The sequence below is a fragment of the Astyanax mexicanus genome, chromosome 5 (genome assembly GCF_023375975.1).
Source record: "Astyanax mexicanus isolate ESR-SI-001 chromosome 5, AstMex3_surface, whole genome shotgun sequence".
NCBI classification, from domain to species: domain Eukaryota; kingdom Metazoa; phylum Chordata; class Actinopteri; order Characiformes; family Acestrorhamphidae; genus Astyanax; species Astyanax mexicanus.
The window spans coordinates 24,863,990-24,881,676 of NC_064412.1; the positions used below are offsets into that span (position 1 = coordinate 24,863,990).

The window sequence follows — 17,687 nt, forward strand, 5'->3', positions numbered from 1 at the left end:
GAGAGCAAGAGAGATCCCCAATGCAGCAGTCAGCAGAAACAGGAAGGGAGGGGGTTTATGAGTAAGAGAGATGGAGAGGAGAGATGGAGAGTGGGAGAGATGCAGGTAAGCAATGGCGGGAGGGGGGGTGGAGGGGGGATCCTGCTGTAGAGAGAAGCTCACGGTGGAACCCCTGTAATGGAACCGCCAGGCAGCAGAACCTATGAGTCATCCGGATCTGTACTTCAGAGAGGGACACCATTACAGCGCCACACGCACTCAAACACACACACACACACACACACGAATACACACTGTTCATATGGGTTTGGCGTATTTTTGGATGTTCAGCCAGTACATGTTGTCTCGAACAACACTGCGCATCAACAGCAACAAAAAGAAAGAGCTTGTAGAAACATTCATCTGAGTGTTCATATAAAACCAGTTCTCACACAACCTGCTGGATTTTTTCAACTATTGAGATTATTTTAATACATGGGGAAAAATGAGCTTTAACTGACCAATGCCAAATAATTTAAAATCCATTAAAATTCCAAAGTACTTTAATTTAGAGGAAAGCCAAACTAAAAAAAGCCAGTAAAAATCAATTTGGTTAAAAAATATATATGAAAAACTGATTGGATAATTGGATCATCAAATCAGAAAAAAAATTAAGATTTTTTTTTACATTAATTAAGACTTACTTGGATTGTAAAAAATTACAATCCATTAAAAATGCCAGAATATGTTTTATATTGAGGAAAATCCAACCTATAAAGCCATAAAAAACAATGTGTCAAAATATATAATACAAAAAATGGAACCGAATGGATCATTTCAAATCAGTTCAATTTACGATTATGATCTTTTTTTTACATTAATCAAAACTCAACATCAAACCATTAAAAAATGCCATCATATGTTTTGTAATGTAGAAAAAAACAACATATAAGGCCCTTAAAACAATGGGTCAAAAATATATAATACAAAAAAAATGGAAAGCAGCTCAATTCACAAATATTATTATTATTATTATTATTTTTACATTAATTACAGTATAAACTCATTGGAAAAAATGCCAGAATATGTTTTATAATGAAGAAAAAATAACCTGTAAAGCCATTAAAAAAGCAATAAATTAATTGGATCATTTAAAATGATGATTTATGCTTTGTTCCCATACAAACATGGTCAACTAATCACTGTTGACCAAATAAGGGAGGAAATTCCAATCAATTACGTTTTCTTTAATTGACTCATCGTGTTAAATCTTGATAGACATATAATGAACCATCTGCTTTTTCACGTCTATTCTGCTGCAGCATTTTCCTGCTTCTTTTTTCCTCTTAATGAGACGTGGCTTGTGCTCCTGGATTAGGATTAAGAGTGTTTTGGGTTTGGTGGGATTATTGAGGCTGTTAGTTATGAGGCATCTGTGGGCTCGGTCACGTGTCGCTGCTCTGTTTTGGCTCTGTTCTCATGGAAAAAGAGCGTGCATTGCACAGCGTTCTCTCTTTTGCTCCTACTCGCTCTCTCTCTCTGGGGTCTGGAGTTCAGAGCAAGCATATGCAGCTTGCCAGGTGCTCCTTAATTTTTGATAGTGAGCGTGAGTGTTGAGGGAGTTGCGGGAGGCGTGAGAGTGACATGTGACTGCGTAATGAAAGAGGCAAGAGGAGGAGGGGGATAGAAAAGGTTTGGCTGGATTGGAAGATTAAAAAATATAAACGAGAAAAAAGCTTCTTGATGATTCGACATTAAAATTAAAATGCATGGATGTTGGTTGATGCTGGAAAGAAGATAGAGCTTTGAAGATGGTTCTCGTTCCGCAGTGCCTCAAACACTACTAAAAATACAAAAATAAAAATACATTCCAAGTAAGGGTGGATAGGAAAAGTGGTGAAGATATGTACTAGATTATTCCTCCACTGAAGTGACTTCATCAATCTCAGTTCAGGTCAAATCATCTGCTAGCTTTCTTTAACGTTAATCAGAACGGAAACCAGAGATTTCCAGTGAAAAGCACTCAGGGAGAGTGGTACAGTACAGTGTGTAGAGTCAGTGCTGCAGCTTCCAGCAGAGCTTATAGTGAATGAGGCGCGAGAGCTGCAATGATAACGGCTGTAATGAATTAATGACCTCTCGCTCTTCCCTCTCTTCTTTAGCTCAGACACTTTTGAGACTATTACCTTGCATTATCGCACTCATTCAGTCGCGTTAGTGTAGGAGGAAGCCGGCGCGGATGGAGACGGTTGTTATCATCGGGCTAATTGAATAAGCCCCGTGGGACTGAGCACTGGCTTCGGGTGGAATCTTGGCGCTGGAGAATAGTTCAAATAAGGAAAGAATTTCAGTTCAGAGAGCTTCTGCCCCTTGAACAAAAAAAAATGCTATGTTTTTTTATCCCTTAGGTATTTTGGTTATTCGTGTTGTTCCCAAAGTACAGCCCTAAAAATAAAAGAAAAACATTCTTGGCTTGAACATAATGTTCTAGGAGAAATATATATTAAAAACGTATAAATCTAATACTCTAATCTTAATGCCAGTGTTGGCCCCCATCATCTGAAGATTGCAGGTTCAATACTAAGGCAATATTAAGACATTCTATTATTAAGCCAGGACTCTAGGAGAGCTTAATTGGCATTGCTTTGTCTTGCTTTGGTGAAATTTGGTGAAATTTGTTTGCTGATGCAACAGAACACAACCATGTTTAGTGATTAGTGTTCTCCTCCAAGCATGTTCAGCTGCCCACTTATGTTAAGCTCCCAACAGAAAGAAAGAAAGAAGGAAAGCAGCATTTTTTGTTTCAATTTATTCAGACTTCACATGTCTCAGCAGAAGCAGGTAGCTTTGTGTGCTAGCAAGAACTAGCTAGTTCTGGAAATGTCTGGAAATTAGGGTTATTTCTTCTATTTTTCTGCCCATCTCTCAGATTGCTGCCGTTATTTGATTTATTGTCAGTGAAATCATCTAAAGTACTGTTTTTTGAGAGACTGTAGATTGTATGAAATGCAGAAATGGTAGGAACCCCTGCAGTGGGCTGGGCGGTGGTGCTGCAGGGGAGCTGAGAAGCTGAGAGAAAGCTCAGTGAGGGTGAGACTGCAGCTCTCGCTTCATTCTTAGGCTCTTTTAGTTTTCTCCAGGTGGCTTGCTTGTAAACGTGTTGCGGCCACACACACACACACACACATACACACACTTTGCACTAAGAGCAGGTGTGAGCTTTTCAGCTGTCCTGGTGCACCTGGGTCTCTGCTGGGCTACAGGCAGCAGCTGACGTCCCTTAGGCAAAGGCAATACACAGGCAGGCAGGCAGCGGGTTACCAACAGTGGCTCTTTGTTCATGAGCGCGCTCCTGTACAACCAATACAAAGATGAGATTGAGTACTCTGGAATGTCAACCAGTCACAATTTCTGTCTTTATTAAAAGCTATTACTTTATATTAGTCAAAAAATGCCAAGGGGCAGTAAAAAAAAAAAGAAAAAAAAAAAGAAATTTATATTTAAAAAAATGGTTTTGTTTCTGGGCCTTTAACACACCATTTATTTATCTCTCCATTTAATTTGTACATTTAATGATTTGGTGGGACCAATGTCTCAAATGAGACCCTCCAACAAATAACATTTATTTATTTATAAGAGCCTACAATAAAATATCTAATTTCTTCCAAAAAGGACAAATATATTTTATATTATATATGTGATTCAAAGCCGGCTGTTTTGCGAGCTCAGTTTCCATATATGGACTACACAACTATAGCCTATAAATTTTGGATTAGTAGCCATATGTCATAATACACTCACACAATGTAAAAGCTGTGATACGTTACGTTTTCTTTTAAAAGCGACTCTTCGCACTTTGCCAATCCAAACTTTTCCTTCGGAAGCAAACAGTTCTAACCGGTTTGTTCCGGCTGTTTCCCGCAGAAAAACAGAACGAGGTAGAGATCCCTCCACCCACACCGAAAGCTCGGGAGAAGAAGAAAAAGCAGCAGTTGATGACTCAGATCAGTGGTGTGAAGAAAGTGTCTCACGGGCCCAGCCTCAACTGCGGCATCGCCCGCTTTGGCGTCAAAACTGACAAGGAAGACCTGCTGTCTAAGGTGAGAAGCAAAGATGAGCTGTCAGATTTTTCTACTGAGGGATATATTCTTTATATATTATATTCTGCTGGATGGAACTTCAGAACTCTTATCAGCATGTGTCTGTGTTTTCCGTCTGCAGGAGTTAGAAGAAATGAACAAATGGGGCTTGAATATCTTCACCGTGTCAGAATATTCCAACCATCGTCCTCTGACGTGCATCATGTATGCTATCTTCCAGGTCAGTCCTGTTTCATCTTTCATCTTTCCTTTTTATTTTATTTTTTTCCAGTGTATGATTGGACTGACATTGCACCTTAATTGCAATTCTTACACCAACTTGTTTTTTTTGCCTTTTTTTTACGGAACAGGAACGAGACTTGTTAAAGACGTTTAAGATCCCAGCAGACACGTTTGTGACGTACATGATGACGCTGGAGGATCACTACCACTCAGACGTGGCCTACCACAACAGTCTTCATGCTGCCGACGTGGCTCAGTCCACTCATATTCTCCTCTCCACACCTGCCCTAGATGTAAGAGGCCCTGTCTGCTTTTGACTTTGATGATTTGTTTATAGACCAAGACTCAACTTGTTTACAGCATTAAAAAAAAGGCTAAGCTGAAGTTAATAGGAATAATGTTAAGAATAGAGTTAAGGGTTAAGGGTGGTCTTCAATGTCACATGTTCAATGTATTTACCCCTATATTATTTTTGTTTCTTCTCAAAGGCTGTCTTCACTGATTTGGAAATCCTGGCTGCCATTTTTGCAGCAGCCATCCATGATGTAGACCATCCAGGTGTTTCTAATCAGTTCCTCATCAATACAAGTAAGTGGATTGGAACTACCGGTACATTTGATTTGCCGTAATTGTGGATGAGTGTGAGTGGATTTAGAGTGTCCTGCCGCCTGAACACTCTGATGCTCAGATGATTAAACATGCATTAAACATTCGTGTTTTTCTTCTTTTCTTTTTTTTTTTTGCTTCTTTCTTCTGCAGACTCTGAGCTGGCCCTCATGTATAACGATGAGTCAGTGCTGGAGAACCACCACTTAGCCGTGGGCTTCAAACTCCTCCAGGAGGAAAACTGTGACATCTTCCAGAACCTCACAAAGAAGCAGAGGCAGTCGCTCAGGAAGATGGTCATCGACATGGTGAGATATACAAGCTCTATCTTTAGTACAGCATGCACCACTTAAAAAAAAAAAAAAAAACATGATTAGAAAACATGTATTTCTTAAGCTCTACCAAACAAAGACTGAGTTTTAATTTTCATCTTTCTCTACAGGTACTTGCCACAGACATGTCTAAACATATGAGCTTGCTAGCTGATCTGAAGACGATGGTGGAGACGAAGAAAGTCACTAGCTCGGGAGTGCTGCTGCTGGACAATTACACAGACAGGATACAGGTAAGATACAGCTCATTCTGAGATCTTCACTGTTTGTATGATTGATTGCGTCATCAATCTAACCACTCCTGATTGGACTAATTAATGTTCAGCAGAGGGCAGGTACAAGGTTGGATCATTAGAAAAGCCCCCAACTTTGACCATCCCTCTCCTCCACTCTGTTTTTATGGCCTCCTAATTCCTCAAAAAAGTCTCAATTCCTCCCAACCTCCCTTCAGCTCTTTTTCCAATCGCTCCTCTATTAAAATAGATTAGCTCTGGCTTCTTTCAGTTTAAAGCCAAACAACCAGAGTAACCAACCAACCATGTAGATTTATGAAGGTTGTAAAGAAAGAGAGAGAGAGAGAGAGCTATGAATGCAAGAATGTTTTAAAGCCATTCATTCTAATCAGGGGCATATTGATTTTTTTCTGTTTAGGTTCTCCGCAATATGGTGCACTGTGCTGATCTGAGCAACCCCACCAAGTCTCTGGAGCTGTACAGGCAGTGGACGGACCGCATCATGGAGGAGTTCTTCCACCAGGGAGACCGTGAGAGGGAGCGAGGCATGGAGATCAGCCCCATGTGTGACAAACACACAGCTTCAGTGGAAAAGTCACAGGTCAGAGTCTGATTCCCTTTTTGTTTTCAACCTATTAATGTTCATTTTTTTTAGTTCTTTAAAGCGTCTTCATACTTGATTCTGAATTGAGAACTAATTGCTCCTTCTCTTTTGTTTCATCTGTAGGTCGGTTTCATCGATTACATCGTCCACCCGCTGTGGGAGACGTGGGCCGACCTGGTCCACCCTGACGCTCAGGACATCCTGGACACACTGGAGGATAATCGGAACTGGTACCAGAGCATGATCCCTCAGAGCCCCTCGCCGCCCTTCTACCAGCCCGACAAGGAGGGCCACGGCGGTGGACAGGGGGGCGACAAGTTCCAGTTCGAGCTCACTCTGGAAGAGGAGGACTCTGAGGGCACAGAAAAAGATGAGCAGAGTCAAGGAGATGACGAGGAGGAGGAGGAGGAGGAAGAGGAAGAAGAAGAAGAGGAGGAGGACGAGGCGGAAGACGAGGAAGATCAAGGCGAGGAAATGGAGCCGGCCACCACACACATCCAGATTGTGACTCAAGACGCTTCACCGGTGGACACATAGAACACCGGTTCCCCGCGTTAGTGGGTAGTACGCGTTTTTTTGTCCTCACAACCTTGCATTCGATGCAGTTTTTAAACAAAGCCCAGAGAGGGAGCTTTTTTTCCGCCCCCTCAGGAGGGAGGCTGACTGGCCCTCCTTGCACTTGAGTTTGGAGTCAGTTTGGTTGGAGCTCTCAGGAAATAAATGCTGCAGACATTTTGGAGCTGAACGATTGACAGTGACAGTGACTGTGAGACACATGAAGGCATGAAGGATCGGGGCCAACTGTAGACCTTTTGTTTGTTTGGCGGGCGAAGGATATTTTTTTCGGAGGAGTCGACACTACTGAGAGGACTAGAGTTCTTTTTGTACCAAGTGGACTTTTTTTCTAAAGCTATCTTATCGGGATACGCTGGGGTAGCAGACGAACTACTGATGAATAAGTATTTGTAAAGAAAGAAACTGTTTACTTTTCTGTACCATTTGTCTAAAGACTTTGTGTGCCTTTTTTACTATTGTCTTTTTAATAGTCTTTTTTTATTTATTGAACACACTTTAGTATAACTGTACATGCAAATGTTTTTTCGTTTGTTTGTTTTCTAAAGGCAAACCAGACAGCTTACCTGCAGAATCATTTTATAAGCCGAAGAGAAAAAAACTCAGTGTCTTCCTTTATATTTGGCAATATGACTAAATAATCCAAATGTCTGACATGTGTTCAGAAAACTTAGAAATGTATATTCCAGTGAAAGATGCACTTTGTCATTTTTAAAAAATGTGTCTATTTTTCTTTTTCTTTAAATAAGCGCATCATTTATACCCATACAGTTTACACAGTCATAAAGTCATCGTAAATTTCGGACCCACACACTGTTTTTTTTTTTTTTTTTTGTCACGATTTCAGATCTGGCAGACCTAAATCTTAAAAGCTCCTAAAGCTTAAATCCTAAAAAAAACTCTGAACCTAAACCTGAAACTATATTCAGGTTAGGAATTTGATGCAGTCGTCCTCACCCACTTTGGTTCTCTCAGCACTAAAAGAAATTGGTCTACAAAAACGAAAGCTTTTTTAAAGTCAAGTTTGGCCTCACTTCATAAATTAATTCATACGGTGATGAGAGCTATGCAGTTGGACCTGCAGTTGAAATTAACTTTTGGGATTTAATAATTTTCATCACTTATTTCCAAGGAAATTGCTTCAAAAAACAAAATTGATTTCAGTTTAATCTTCCAATCTTGCCTCCCTCTATTTGGCCTTGAAGGCAAGATTAAAAAACAGCTTCCATTTACCGATTGATCAGTTCAGTTTTGTCACCCTCACACAATACATTTCCTGAGGTTTGAGCTTTCAGAGTTTAATTTGACTGAGTTTGATTTGGATCATAGCATTTCATGACTGAATTGACTCTAGAATGAGTCCCAAATATAAAACCACACCTACAGATTTGAACCCCATTGCCAGTCTAGCATATATATATATATATATATATATATATATATATGTATATGTGTGTGTGTGTATATATGGCTAATTCACCATACCATTTGACCACATTGAAATTATTTGTGTATATTTTTTTATACACTTCAACACCCATTATTCTCCAGGTTATCTGGTCTATGTCTCACTTTTAGGGATAGTTTATGGCCAAAGTAGCATGCAAATGTGTGTATGTGATGCGTGCGAGTCTGTGAGTGTGTGTGTGTGTGTGTGTGTGTGTGTGTGTGAGGGGCTTGAATGTTTTTGTGTATATATGAGGATTACTTCTGTCATCTGCTCATGCCTTTTCTTCACCTTGACTCCTTTTGGTTTGGTTTGTTTATATTAGCTCAAGTCGGTCATTTTGCTGTTCATAACAGTGTATTTATTACCTTTGACTGTACATAAGGAATGATGTTTCTTTGTAAATTTATTTTTAATTTATATGCACTTGCATTACCTAAAATTGGTGGTGTTTTTTTTGTGTAGTGGGCTCTTGGATTGAGTCAGTTATATTTGGTAATATACTGTTTTTATGTTTGTTTTAAATATTGCTGATATATATATATATGATACTATATAGGCTATATTTATATATCGCACAATTTGCAACTGCCCAGAGAAGTAGCTTAAGAGACACACAACCCATTGGTTACGGGGAGAGTCTGTAGATAAGACACAAGATCATACTGTAGACATTCTGTCAGATATTAGAAGCTTCGTGTATCACTGTTTGGTGCAACATCGAGAAACTTGATACCACAAGATTGTACACAAGATGGCACTCCAGTGGAAACCTCTGCAGCTTTTTGAATGCAGATTGCTAAGAACGGCTCAGAAACCTTTTACACACGCTGGACTCGCGAAACCACACATTATTATTGGTCACAAAATGTCACAACCTCTGAACACCAATGTGAAATTGATATTGAGTTACAACAGAAATGTGATCTGTAATTATTTGTGCTAATGTGAACTATTTTTCTGACCTTGTTAGCAGTTTTGAAATTCAAAATGTCGGTATAACTTTGTTCATCTATGTTTAAGATCTTTTGGTCCGCTTGGCGTACAAAAGGGTTAGGCCGAGTTAGTAATACCTGCATGAGGGATGGGTTTTTTTCGTCTAGTAATCCCACATTGTTGCAGGTGAATATTCAATGTTTCACACAATGTATGGTATAATATTGTATATTGTGTTCAATAAAATCTAAAACTACTTTTCTATGAAGTGATTAAAAACGAAGCATGAATATAGTAATTTCCTTGTTTTGCTATTTTTTTTTAATATACAGTATATATATATATATATATATATATATATATATATATATATATATATATATATATATATATATATATATATATATATTTTTTTTTTTTTTTTATTATCTATCTACACTCTTAAAAAATGTATTCAAAGGTCTTTCAGATAAATCATTAATTCTGTAATGAATTATAGTTTAGAAACATTTGGTTCAACATTTGGTTCTTTGTCATGTTAAATTGTTTTTCACATACAAGCAAAGGTATTCTGGTAAAAGTATAGATACTAGGGTTTAAAATACTTCTGCAGAAATTGAAGTATCAACTCAAGATTTTTTCTCAAGTAAAGTGTAAAAGTGCTGCTTTCAAAACTACCTAAATTATAAAAGTTAAGGTAATGTAAAAGGGAAAAAATGAATGATAAGAAGCTGGAATGAAAACAGCCTAAAATAGGAGTAACGAGGCCTTTGTAAAAAATGTAATAAGTAGAAAGTTCATATAATTATGTAAAAAAACATAAGGAGACAAATTAAAAAGTCATCTGATAAATAAATACTTCAGTAAGTTATATTATTTGTAGTACTTTCACTTCTAGGCTTAAAACCTCTGCATACAGAGGAAGTTCCATTGTTTAGTACTATATAGTGGCTTTTGGTCTTAATGAATCTGGAGCCCTATTATTTAGCCCTGTATAATCTACAGATGTATAAATTGTTAATAAACTAGAACCAGTGTTTTAACACTATGATAAAAGTACAGTTTGGAGTTGACTCCAAAAAATAAGTTAAAGGGCGAAGGGACAATAAGATAAATGCAATAATAAACGTATAGTTGAATGTTAAATTTGCTAGTATTGTCCCACGCCCTTGACTGGGCAGAGAACAAGAAAAGAGGGGGAGTTCGGGGGAGCTTCGCTGTAAAGCGTGAAGCCGAAGCCCCCCCTCACATGAAGAGAAACATGAGGAAAAAAGAATAAAATTAAAGCAGGAGGAAGATGGGCAGTAGAGAGGAAGTGACGGTTTAAATTGGGAAGAAAGTGGGAGGAGTGAGGGTGCGGATCAACTCCCAAAACTAAGCTATAATACATAGCTCCACGTTAGGTTGGGGTCAACATCAAAATATTTTATTTCATGTAATTCTGTAGATTTCTTACTTGTCCATTTTTCAGTCAATATCATATATTGAACAACAGTTAGATAAAAAATACAAATATAACATCAGGATATTTAACAACATTTTTACAATACACAACAGTAATCCCCATATAAATGATCACAGACAAAATGCTTCAGACATATATAGCAACAGATAAAATCCACAGTTCAAATATTATCCCACATAAATATAAAGTGCACTGATTTTATTCAACATGTCCTGTCCTGGACAAAGTACACTCTTTGTAATAAAATGTACTGTTGGGTCAGTGTTCTTTAGGTGCTGATAATTGGAAAAACTGCACAAAATATGCAATATTCAGATTGCAGGGTGTGCAACATCATGAAATCATGTGCAATTTAAAATAACATCATACTGCAACTTTTGTGTTGCTCAAAACAAAAAGAATAGAATATTTTTTTAACAACTATTCATATTTTCCATGATTTACCCAGTATGAGGGATACACTGATATATTTAGCAATTAAGTAGAAATTAAGTCAAATAATTAAATAATTCATACCAAACAATAACAGCGGTGGAAAAAGGTGGTAAAATGTATAAAAAAACCAACGAAGAAAAACATAGAAATGTGTTTATTTTCAGCCCTTTTCAGCCTTTTTTTCTGACAAAAAAATCATTTTTAATGCATAGAATTTTTAATGCATGACATAATTTTACTCCAATCTTGCATCTATAGTGTGAATATGAACACATAGCATGCTTTATCACAAAGTTCTGGTGAAATCTGACAAGATGTTTTTTTTTTTTTTTTCTGAAAATGTCAATGTGAATGTCAGTTTTTTCCAGAATTGTGCAGCTCTAATTAATGATCTCCTTCAAATGCTCAAATTAAGATATATAAAGTAGTAGAGGTCCAGACTTGAGTTATTAAGTTATTTATAAAAAAAGTGAGTTGAGCAGAAGTTAGTGTTCTTCAAAGGTCTTATTCTATCGTCTTTTCAATCATTTTAAAATGTCTAGATGTGGTCTCTAGTATTAATGAATACCATGTGAGACATTTTTTGTGAAAAATGTGCTCCGGTGTTTCTGTACAAAAAAAATGGATTTTGGCTCTTGCTCATGAATATTCATAGATGCAAACATATTGCCTCTGATTGGCCAAAATTAACCAATTTAAGCAAGTAGTTTTTTTTTGTAAAATGTACTATTTAAGTACTCAAAATAAATTAGAGTACTGTGTTATTAGTGTAGTTATTACAGAAAGCAGTAGAAAGTTAGCAGTGCTAAAGGCAGAACGGGAGCAGCGAGGTCTTCTAATAAGATCAGCTTGATCTCTTGATTCACTCAGTGATGAACAGCTTTATTAAACCTGGTGACTGTGCAGAGCATCTCCCACTTTGGCTATAGTGATAATGTGGGTTTGGAATGATTCCTAACATTTTATAATAATTGTAACGAGTAACGATGCAGTATTGAAGTAAAAGTGGAAGTAGAATATTAATTAAATAGTAAGTGGAATAATAAACATAATACTGCAGTAGATACATACAGTATACAGCATTTTACAATTTAATTACAGTAGTGAAGTAGTTCTTCTCTGTTACTATACATCTTTGGATATTGTTGATACAGTAATAGAATTTATTATGATACAATAAAAGCTCTAGGTCACCTTTAAGTCAGATTCACGTTACGCCAAAAAAACGTTAAAAACAAGCAAACACAGTTTTGGTCCGACAGTGCCTGTGTGTGTGTGTGTGTGATATTCTCGCAATCATACGAGACCACCATGCTACATGAATCATCACAGAAATAAAAGTCAACAGCAATTCAAAACACCACGAGCACTAAGCGGTGTTTCAGTATACTGAGCCGTGAGATGGGGGTTATTTGAGGCAGCAGGGAGATGAATAGCACTGGGCCTGTGACTGTGGCAAGTCTCAGCTCGCACGGAGCTGAATGCGGTATGACAGGGTCACATTGCGTCATGTCCTCCTGATCCCAGTCCCGCTCTGTTCCTCCAGCTAAAGAGGCTCCTCACATCACACCACACAGCCTGCACTGCCAGATTACCTCCTGCCAGGCCTGTTAATGGAGGTTTATGTAAGGGGAAAGAAGGGGAAAAAAGGAAGAGCGTTCCTTTTTTTTCCTGGTGTTAAATGTTTATTCCTAATCTTGTTATGCTGATGAAAGATGGTATTAAAACTGTCAAATCATAGAAGTATGGCTAACGTACATGTAGTTGCACTTAAAATGTGAGAAAAGGTGATCAGGTCTTCGATAATTATGAAATGTTCATAATTATTTCATATTTAACACATGTAACACATTTAATGACGCTTTAAATGATAGGTATATTACTCAGGTGCTAATCTGAAAGCTTCTTTTCAGTAAGTACTATGAATTATTCAGTGAGAGTGAGGGATTTAAGGTGCTCTATAATGGAAAACTAGGTTTATCTTGGCAGAATGGAAAAGTGAATTAATGAACAACGTAATGACATGGAAGTGACAGCCTGTGAACCTCAAACACTGTTGTCTCTTTACTGCAAAGGAAATCCAATTGTTGTGGAAGGCCAATTACCCAACCTCCGTTTATATGGGTGTCTCATTTCACTAAGGCTTCTTTTCAAACTGCATATCTGGAAGGCTCAGAGTAAAGCGCACCTGGGCTGACCAACATCATACTATCAGTGATGAAAAAGGTGAGCACATCTACGCATTCTTGAGAGAACAAGGCCAATTGTACTTTGGTGGAGTGGACGGATGCCAGTGTTTCAGGGTGCCTCCATGTCTATGTTACCTTCTGACTACATGACTACTACTGATTACATTGACGTGTATATGAACTTTGAATTTTCTAACTGATTCCTCTGCATATGTGGATGTATAATGACTTTATAACATTCATTTATACATTGTCTGAACAGAGGAGGATTGGTCCTTTCTTGATATATTAGCCTTAAGAATACATGCAATAGTACATGTCATAAGACATGTACTTATATATGTGCTAGTACATGTAAGCCTTGGTTTCTTCCCAGGTTTCTTCCTCCTTCAGCTTTGAGGGAGTTTTCCCTCCTTTTTTCCGAGTTTTCCTCCGTTGCTCACTGGGGGTTCTGTGTTGTATGTTTAATGTATTGTCTGATTCTCTGTGCTGCTACCACATTTTTGTAAAGCTACTTGCAACAACATCAGTTGTAAAATTGCTATATAAATAAACATCATTTGATTTGAATTGTTTTCTCTCGGACTCCGGCAGCTGATGGCAAGCAGAATGATCTGGGAACCTGTAAACCTCAGATAACAGTGACCCCTCTGCTCTCCAACAGGCTAATTCTAAAAACAATTATGCTTTCTTGCCTTGTTCATAATTACACACTCAAATTTTACATACACTGAACTGACTAGTAAAAACCTTCATCCACTTAAAGCTCTGATGCAGTAAAACTCAGAATTTCAGAAGGAAGTGGTGTTTTTGATACTTTTCGTTTTTTATATTCCAATAAATAAAGCCTTTTTTTCTGTGGTATAGTTCTTTAAATTTTACATTTCACATTTTTCAATAAGGGGCAGTGATGGCTCAGGTGTAAGAGCAGTGGGCTATTGATGACAAGGTTGTAGGTTTGATACCTGAGCTTGGTGGGCCATTGCTGATGTATATGGTTGTCTTCACTTCAGATTTCAGATTTCAGAGTTCAGATTTAACCTGAATGAACAAACAAAATATTACAAATGAATGTTAACCTTTGCATTAAAAATATTTTTTTATTATTGCTTTTTTCTGCATTTTGTTAGCCTTTTAATCTTTTTTAAATCAGACATGCAAATATTAATTTAGATATTGTCATAAAAATATATAGCCCTTTTATATGTGTCCATGAACTGTAATCGTGCAATAACTGCCCCTTTAAGAAAAAAAACTCTTTGACTTCAGTGCCATGACAAAAGAATAATAAAAATAATATTAATTTCACTTATTATTGAAAATTAAAAGTTTAATCGCTCCAATCTAACATTGTAAGATATTACAAATATCATATCGAAGCAGCATATGCAGCATAGTAATGACCTGATCTCTGAAACAAGAACCATTAAATTATTCTCAGACCTGTTTTTGTATTGGCCCAAGTAAGAGTAAATATTCAAAATCCTTAAACCCAAACCAGATGGGTTAAGACTGTCCTCATGAGAGGGACGATGACCCGTTTTGCCCTGAGCTCGGTGATAATCGTAATGAAATGAGTCGCACCACTGAGTGCGCTTCCGAAGAACTGTGCGACGCAGCTTCACCCACTCTGACCCGTGATTAAGATCTGTTTTGTTTTTTAATGATGTTGTGTAATGTGCCATTAGAGGCCAAAAGTGGTGCTGGAACAGCCTCATTTTCTTGTCCTGGAGGTAAACGAGACTATTTACTCTCCTCCCAGCGGATCTGCAGATTGCTGATATTTTTGGTGTTGAAGGAAGTAACTGTAATGTTGACTCAGTTGCAGTGGCAGCTTGTGCATGTTGTTCTCTGTGCTGAAATGTTACCAGGTTTGCTGTTAGACAAACCTGCTACCAATAACCCCATCAGCTATAAGTCTTGCTATAAGTCAATTATCAGCACTGTGGACAGATGTAGATTTGATCAGCATTTGAAGATTTATTGAACACTAAATGTTTTAGGAATGTTGGACTACTGTACTAAACAAAGTGTTTCTTACATTTACTCAATTACTTTGCATTTTATTACATTGTATAAAATCAGTGTAAAAAATGTTTAATGGGGGTAGAAAATTTAACTGTTTTGTGTAACATTTACCGTATTTTACAGATTATAAGGCACACTAACAGTGAATGTCTATTTTCTGGTCTATTTTCATAAAATAAGGCGCATTTTAAGCGATAATAGCAGCAGTAAACAATACTGTAATTGTTAAAAAAAATGAAAGATTTAAACAAATTTCTCTCCTGAAATTTGATTTCCAGTATTTTAGCAAGGTTTACAGCAGTGCTAGCCATGGTTAACAGCATTCAGGTACTTAAAGTTGCTGACACAGATGTGCACATTCACAGTGATTTATTGCCGATAGAAAAAAGACACAAATAAAGAAGAGAAAGAGAGACAGAACAGAAGGATATAATTGAAGAAAAGAGAAGGACATAATTGAAGAGAAGAGAAGAGATGAGAAGAGGACAATACTAAAGAGAAGAGAGCACCACTGAAGAGGAGAGAAGAGAAGAGAAGAGAAAAACATTGATACAAAGAAAAGAGAAGAGAACAACATTGGTAAAGAGAAGAGAAGAAAGCATGATCGAAGAGAAGAGAGCATGATTGAAGAGAAGGGAAGAGAACTACATTGCTAAAGAGAAGAGAAGAGATGAGAAGAGAACAAATTTGATAAAGAGAAGAGATCATGATTGAAGAGAAGAGAAGAAACGAGGAGAGAACATTGATAAAAAGAGAAGAGAAGAGAAGAAAAGAGAAGAAAACATGATTGAAGAGAAGAGAACAACATTGATATAGAGAAGAGAAGAAAGCATGATTAAAGAGAAGAGAAGAACATTGATAAAGAGAAGAGAAGAGATGAGAAGAGAACAACATTGATAAAGAGAAGAGAAGAGATCATGTTTGAAGAGAAGAGAAGAGAACCACATTAATAAAAAGAGAAGAGAAGAGAACAACATTGACAAAGAGGAGAGAGGAGAGCAAGACTGAAGAGAAGAGAAGAGAAGAGAAGAGAACAACATTGATAAAGAGGAGAAAGGAGAGCAAGAGAAGAGAAGAGAAGAGAAGAGAAGAGAAGAGAAGAGAAGAGAAGAGAAGAGGCAAAGACAAGGCTGCTAAAGATAAGGGTACATGACCTAAATGAAAACTGCAACAACCTCACCCCAATAGTGTTGCACACCTCAAAATATGTTTGCAGGAGAAATAGGACAAAGTAACCCAAAATAGCACAAATATGAATCTTTTATATATTTAGTTCAACCCTGTTTTAAATTTATATTTGGCTACATACAGTAGGTGTACGCTGTAATTCCCATATAATTCCATTTCAGGACGACAGAAAGAGGTCATGATATCAAGCACTAGCTGGAATAAAATGCCTCCCCAGAATAAAGAATATGAGCTGAAAATGAATTGTAGGGAAAGCGTCCGCTGAGAGCCTATTAGCTTTGTAAATATAAGCTGTGAATCAGTCCCGTGATGGCCAGCCCCAGCTATTTTTAACCTCCAGCCAAATAGGAGAAAAGCCTGGAGAAGAGATTTTCTCTCCAAGAAGAGCAGCCAAGAATCTGTTTAGAGTTTATTACCGCAGCACATGCATCAGTGCACTACATGTTAAACTTCAGTTATATCAAAAGTACTTTAATATATTTATCTTACAAGCTCAGATACATCCCTGTGCATTTCCTGAACTGATTCACTTTACATTCTGGACCTGTACCAACCCTCCCGCTGCCTACAGTGCCATCGTTCCAGCTGACAAATGCATGATAATAGATGCAGTGTTAAAACTGATTCTGTCTGATAGGTTGGCCAGATGGCTGCATTTAAATAATGCCCGCTGTCAACTTCACACAAGTCGTGATTGTCTCTAGAAATCAAAGTTTATATGTTGTAAGTATATCTCAACACAAGATTAACAGTCTTTGAGGCTTTAATCAGAAACGACTGTTAGGGAATCATAGAAATGTGCTCGAATGTGTATTTACTTCACTACCTTTAAACAATACCAAATGTATGTAAAAGCAGAGGTAAAATTGGTAGTATCTAATTATTATACTATTGCACAGTAGAGATTAAAATTATATCACAACATTTTAAGGTATTTTTGCAATAACAATATTCTTGCAGATATAACAAAGCATAGTTAATTTTAAGAATATACTATTGCAACAAAATAAATATATCAAATTTTAGTTCATGCAGTATAAATATAACATTTTCATACAATAAGTAGAAACAAACAAATCTATAAATGTATAAAGTAATTTGATATGGCACACCAGACACCAAACAATAAATATACTGTATTTTTCGCAATATAAGGTGCACCGGATTATAAGGGGCACTATCAATAAAGGTCTATTTTCTGGTCTATTTTCATAAACAAGGCACAGAGGATAATAAGGCACATTTCTTTAAAGTCAAACAAGTGCTGGATGTTGATCTACACAGATTTCTCTCCTAAAAACTGTTCATTTTTGTGAGTAAAGTGCTTCAATACAGTAAGCTTAGATTTCC

At 37.2% G+C, this 17,687-nt stretch overlaps 2 protein-coding genes across 6 annotated transcripts in view; one reads left to right on the forward strand and one right to left on the reverse strand.

Annotated features, from left to right (window-relative positions):
• The window catches only part of pde4ba (phosphodiesterase 4B, cAMP-specific a), a 343,053-nt gene extending 333,723 nt beyond the window's left edge, over positions 1–9,330 (forward strand). For all 5 annotated transcript variants that reach the window (XM_022675871.2, XM_049479226.1, XM_049479227.1 and 2 more), the window contains 8 exons: positions 3,904–4,079; positions 4,201–4,299; positions 4,430–4,594; positions 4,790–4,889; positions 5,061–5,215; positions 5,350–5,472; positions 5,891–6,073; positions 6,200–9,330. In XM_022675871.2, the coding sequence (XP_022531592.2) occupies positions 3,904–4,079; positions 4,201–4,299; positions 4,430–4,594; positions 4,790–4,889; positions 5,061–5,215; positions 5,350–5,472; positions 5,891–6,073; positions 6,200–6,613 (1,415 nt within the window). In that variant the 3' untranslated portion in view covers positions 6,614–9,330. The remainder of the gene's footprint in view (positions 1–3,903; positions 4,080–4,200; positions 4,300–4,429; positions 4,595–4,789; positions 4,890–5,060; positions 5,216–5,349; positions 5,473–5,890; positions 6,074–6,199) is intronic.
• The window catches only part of LOC111195860 (G2/M phase-specific E3 ubiquitin-protein ligase-like), a 675,934-nt gene that overhangs the window by 276,935 nt on the left and 381,312 nt on the right, over positions 1–17,687 (reverse strand). The window lies entirely within an intron of this gene.